This window comes from Aplysia californica, unplaced genomic scaffold, assembly GCF_000002075.1.
Source record: "Aplysia californica isolate F4 #8 unplaced genomic scaffold, AplCal3.0 scaffold00081, whole genome shotgun sequence".
In the NCBI taxonomy this organism is placed as follows: Eukaryota; Metazoa; Mollusca; class Gastropoda; order Aplysiida; family Aplysiidae; genus Aplysia; species Aplysia californica.
In genome coordinates this window covers 1,404,806-1,410,792 of record NW_004797351.1, presented here as the reverse complement: position 1 = coordinate 1,410,792, position 5,987 = coordinate 1,404,806, and the positions used below count along the sequence as shown (strand labels likewise).

Here is a 5,987-nt window from a genome sequence, read left to right as displayed (position 1 = left end):
AACAACAACAACAACAACAACAACAACAACAACAACAACAACAGCATGAATAAGAACAACAACAACAACAACAACAACAACAACAACAACAACAAGCAAAGAATAAAGAAAATAGAAAGACAGGCATTATATAGTAAAATGTACAGACATTGGTGACTAGCATACATTCTAACAGATCTGACTAAAGAGACATACAAAAACCATGAAAGGAGAAGGTTACAGTGAGACACATAGTCAGATATAGATATGCCGATTGGCAAATTGGGAATATTTTGATCAAAGAGGAATTAACAAACAATGAAAGGTGAAAGACAACAGATCGGCAAGCCGACGACGAAGGAAAAGAAATAAGTGAAAAGGAAAGAAGAATAAACATTCACTCAGACAAACAAATTATCTACATAATGATAAAAATGAACATGCAGATAAAAAGAATATTTCTTTGAATAATGTCTTTATTTACAGATATAAGTCTGGTGAGGGTGAGGTGCACTGAGACGAAGAGCATAATAAATTGTCGCTAGTCCTCTTTCCTTCGGTTATCATCATCTTCTCTTTCATCAAAAATGTGTCATCGTGACAAGCAGGACCCATGAATTATGTCACATAATATCGTTAGGTACACTTTGTGCTGGGAATGGTATTTCTATGTCTGTGGTAGAAAGACTCTGGTGTTCTGAAGCAGGTACTATAAAGTTGTTTGTATTGCCCGAGTCGATGTGTGAAACAGGAGACAAATCCAAGGAATTTTGTTATTCGAACTTTGCTCCTTCTTTCCAAAACTCTGCAGACAACTATTCAGTTTATGACTGGCCATAAGGAAATTAGTCTCTATCACGAACCATTAGCCACGTTTATTATATATGTGCTCTAAGACCAGGGAGAAAGGAAATTGTATGTTCATCGATAGTGCAACACTTGGGTTTGGTCAAGTTTATGAGATTAGAATTATAGTCAGTTTCAAATACTGATCATTGTTCAAACCTAACTAACGTTGTTGTCGGTCAGAAAAGGTTGTTGCCGGAATTCGGCAGTCGAGTAGCGGGCTTGAGGGCCAGCAACCAGACGGTGTTCACGCCGAATGTAACGTTAGTAAATGCCAATCTATACAAAACTTTAGTATTGCTGTTTTCATCAAACTTCTTAATTATTTTGACGGCCTCTTTAGTCTCCAAATCCCTATTCTGGTAGGTGTAACGGACCCATGACCCCGCTGCCCTGTATTTGTTCCGTAGGTTCATAACTGTCCCGGAAATTGGCAAAATGGTTTTGTTTTACTTGTACGTGTTTGTACTTTGCTTCAACTGGAATCAAATGTCCCACTGCTAGAACAGGTCTCATATGAGTTCAAAGCCCAGAAAAAACTGTCATCACTACTGGTTGCATTTGTGTCAAAAGTACGCAAGACACCGGAGTTAAAGGTAGCGTCAGTTTTTAGAGCACTAGGCACATCATTATTGGATTGAGCAGTCATCCTGTCGCCATATCCACACATCGATGCTGGCATAGTGAGGTCACCACTCATGTTGATAGTCAGAAAGGGGTGCTGAAGAACCTCCGCGGCCGAGTAGCGGGCTTGTGGGTCAACAACCAGGAGATGTTGAATCAAATCCAAGGCGCTGTTTGAATACGACTCTCCAGCATTCTCTGGAAAGCGGTAGTCCCCGTGACGGATGTCCTGGTACAAGACGACCTCGCAGGCATCGCATGAAAGATCCATTGATCTACGGTGCTCGTCACAGCCTCGGCGAAAGGGCATTACGCCGAAAAGCATTTTGTAGATCAGAACCCCTAGGCTCCACATGTCACAGCGGGTGTCGTAGGACGCCAGAGACTCCACGCGCAACAAAGCGAAAACCTCGGGCGCCATGTAAAGACGGGTTCCTGCAGGAGACGTCAGAGCGGTCTTCGTTAAGTCTCCTTTTGAAGGGTCACGTTCTGAAGGGGGATCACTGGCAATCCCGAAATCACCGACAACGAGCGGGGTGACCTCCCCTGACTTTTTACATAGGATGTTTTCGAGTTTAATGTCCCTATGGGCCACACCGTCGTTGTGCAACGTATGGAGGGCGTGAGCGATGGTGCTGATGATTCGGGCTGCTTCTGTCTCACTTAGATGACCACGGGATTCCAACACCCGGCCAAGGTCTCCTCCCTCCATCTTGTCAAACACTAAGAAGAACGAACTTCCAACCTCACAGAATTCCACAAGGTTGATAAAATTGTCGTAGTTATTGTACCGTTGACAAATGTCGATTTCTTTTTTAACTTTCCTGCGGCTCTTATTGTCGCGAGTCTTGATTATTTTTACGGCATATTCCGCCCCTGATTCGCGGTTCTGGAAGGAGTAGACGGATCCATGTGCCCCTCTGCCCAGATTTTGTCCCGTAGGCTCATAACACTCACGGAATTTTGCAAACGTGATTTCTTTCACTTTTGTGTGCTTTTCTTTCAGTTTGCTTGAACAAGAATCGTATGTCCCACTGCTATCACAAGCTCTACGAGAGATTGATGTACATAACACAGCGTCATTACTATGTGTACTTTTGCTTGATGTACGCAGCACACCGTCTTTACAAACTTCATTTATTTTCGGGATACTGAACACATCATCATTACAATTGTTAGATTCTGGTTCTGACTTCTTGGATTGGACGGTCATCCTTTGGAACTGTTCACATACATGTGCTTGAATGGCGAGGTCACTACTGATGTCGGTGGTCAGAAAGGGATGCCCCCTCATCAAGTCAACCTGTCCACACACCGATGTTGCCATGGCTGGTTCAGACTCGCGCTATTCTAGCAAGGGGAAAACAACACCCGAGACGTTGACAAACGCAGGAAAAAAATGTCGCAAATCACAGGCCACGATCACAGGTGTCTTCACCACGCAATGGCTGTTCGTCGGGTAGAGGTAATCAACGTAATCCTCGAGAAGGCGTCACACTGTTAGGACCTGGGGAGAAAGAAAGATTCGGGAATAAATTTTAGCATAAACTTAGAAAATCTGAAATTTTTGACAAATAGAAAGATATAATTAAATATATTAAAGACACGCTTAACAGATTGTCTAAAAGAAATCTTTTATATTACTGAAAAATTATTGTGGTTAAAACTTTAATTCTTCCAAAAATAAACTATGGAATGTAGGCATTATCACTCCAGAATCAGTTATGCCCGAGATTGATTCCCTCATTTTTATTTCAATCTAAAGGATGACAAAAAATAATCCACAACAACAACAACAACAACAACAACAACAACAACAACAACAACAACAACAACAAAAGCATTCAAAAAGGTTAAAAGAAAAGGTTTATGTCTGAATGTAGAATGTATAGCGGATCTAAGTTCACCGGCCAGGAAGAATTTGGCTACAATTCTGGCTCATCAATGGCGAGGTGACAAGTCAGCGTTCTCGGAAATACGAGCTTAGAAAGTAAGCTGACCCCCATACCAATGAGCGTGTAGGAACCACTCTGTGGCATGATCTTGTTCAAAGGTAAGCCTATTTTTATATATATATATATATATATATATATATATATATATATCGATCGGTTCTATCAAAGGGGCATAAAACAATGTTCCCATTATATACATATAATTTGCAATGAAGCTCTTACAACTTTGACGAGGGTCGAAAATGAAATTGGACTCTGTAGAGGCCCGGCCCTAAACAATTTAGCAGTTTACAATAGTTCAAAAATATTGTAGAGTTATTACCATTTCAAAATCGTTTATAATCTCTAGGTTGGATTTAGAAGCCCCTGTATGCCCAGAAATGTTTACTTAAGAATAGCCCTTCACATACACACACAAACACACACACACACACACACACACACACACACACACACACACACACACACACACACACAGATTTTTGGGAACAAATTTTGATTCTATTTACGTCGATCCTTTAGATTTTGAATTTATGACAATCCTGATTTATCTTTTCCAGCAAGTGTTTTTCACCTTCATAGGCTGTTGTAAAAGGGCACTCTCCTAGGCACGGGTGGCCATTTTTGTGTGCGTCCATCTTAATATGTTGAAAATAAACATACCACTAAAGATATTAAAGGGGAGGGGGGGTACACCCCCAAAGTCCCGATTCGGCTCAAAATTATGGAATTTAAGTTGTAGGCATTGTTAGCTTCCTCAGTCTCTCCAAGTATTCTATGACATAAGAACCCCTAAAAGCCTTATTTTCCCCCGTATCAGGCATGTTTGTCATCACCATTTCCTCATAAGGTCAATATTCTATTTTTCTTTATCGGCCGTTTTCTCAAAACGCGATTTTTCTCTCTACTTTTTAAAATAACTCCACCATTTTTCCTTCAATCTTCATGAAATTTTCACAGAATGAAGAGAACATGTAATACTAAAACAGTGTCTGTTGAATTTTTGATACATGGAATACATTTTTTGGCGGTGTCCGGAGAGTGGATTTTTATGGATTTTTTGCAAACTTGAATACTACGTCAGGAAAATAATCATTAAAAATTTTTCTGATTCGTTTAGGAAAAAAAGCAAACAACAGGCACATTTTTAGATGTAGTGTTTGGTAACATGCATGCATGCAAAAAAAAAAAAAAAAAAATAAAAAAACCCACACACACTCACCTCCCCCCCCCCCCCCCCCCACAATCAATTTCCATGAAAAATAAGTGCGGTGTTCATTACGTAATACATGTCAGCCAAATCCAATATGGCCGCCGTATCCATAGAAACGAAACTTTTTTCCTCAGATTTGACTGTGCGTTGTAAAACTCATTACTATGCTTGTTATATGTGCAAATTTTGGCAAATGTTGGTCCACTAATAAGCGAGATAGCATGACGTGTAGCCTCCCCCCCACCCCCACCCCACTGTTGCAAAGTGGTTAATAGAGGTGACAATAGAAGGTGGCGACATAACTATTAATATGTTAGAGAACGAGTGGACATGATATAAGCACTCCCGCGCTCGCACAACCACACGCACACGCACACGCGCACACACACACACAAACACACACACACACAAACACACAATCGCGCACAATTTAGAGACAAGACATGCACGTACATATAATATTGCTGTGATTGATGTTCTTTTACATCAAACGTGTCTCACATGCCCAATGTTGTTATAATCAGCTTTATCACCCCCCTCCCCCCACCCCGTCTCGCTGAAAACCAGTCATTTTGTCAAACGGTCATTTCGTCATACCGATGCAGTCTAGACGTCACAATCATCTCGTCACACCCCTAATCCACAAGGTTGAGTCAGTTCAACAAAGTTTTTAGGCATTATTGTTTGGTTTTAGGTATTATTATTGACGAGAGGTGCGATTGGAAAAATCGTGTTAGTTCTGTTAAAAATAAATTATCTAAATGTACGGCAATGTTGCTAAAAGCTAAACCTTTACTTTCAAATAAAGCCGTACTAACTCTTTACCGGACATTGTTTTTGTCTTATTTGAACTACAGTTCAACTATGGAACAGTTTAGACGAACATTTAATTTATATTAATAATTTATATAACCTAAAAAAAAAGCTTTAAGCTTAAATTACTTTAAAACAACAACAAGAGGACATGGTCCAACGTGCATGAATTGGTGGTTTGGAATAAAGACTGCTGATGCTGATCCTCCCAAATTCAACTTGCATAACAATTTAGGAGAGATAAGCGAATTCGTCACACATAATTGGGGTGTGACGAGATGACCGTGTGACGAAATGACCGGTTTCCGTCTCGTTCACAGAAATTTGTTGGGGAAAGGGGGTAGGGCGTATGTTCATGTTTTATGTTGGGGAAAGGGGGTAGGGGCGTATGTTCATGTTATGTTCGGGAAAGGGGGTAGGGGCGTATGTTCATGTTGTGTTGGGGAAAGGGGGGAGAGGCGTACGTTCATGTTATTTGCTCTCAGCATCGGCCGACAAAAAAGGAGGGGGAATAAGAGTGTGTAACAGTGTATGTGTGTGTGTGTGTGTGGGGGGGG

At 40.9% G+C, this 5,987-nt stretch overlaps 1 protein-coding gene across 2 annotated transcripts in view; it reads right to left on the bottom strand.

The window, feature by feature from the left end:
- Positions 1-437: 437 nt before the first annotated feature.
- LOC101845309 (MAP kinase-interacting serine/threonine-protein kinase 1-like) overlaps positions 438-5,987 on the bottom strand; it is a 12,838-nt gene continuing 7,288 nt past the window's right edge. For both annotated transcript variants that reach the window (XM_013080333.2, XM_005094440.3), the window contains exon 2: positions 438-2,956. In XM_013080333.2, the coding sequence (XP_012935787.1) occupies positions 1,301-2,776 (1,476 nt within the window). In that variant the 5' untranslated portion in view covers positions 2,777-2,956 and the 3' untranslated portion in view covers positions 438-1,300. The remainder of the gene's footprint in view (positions 2,957-5,987) is intronic.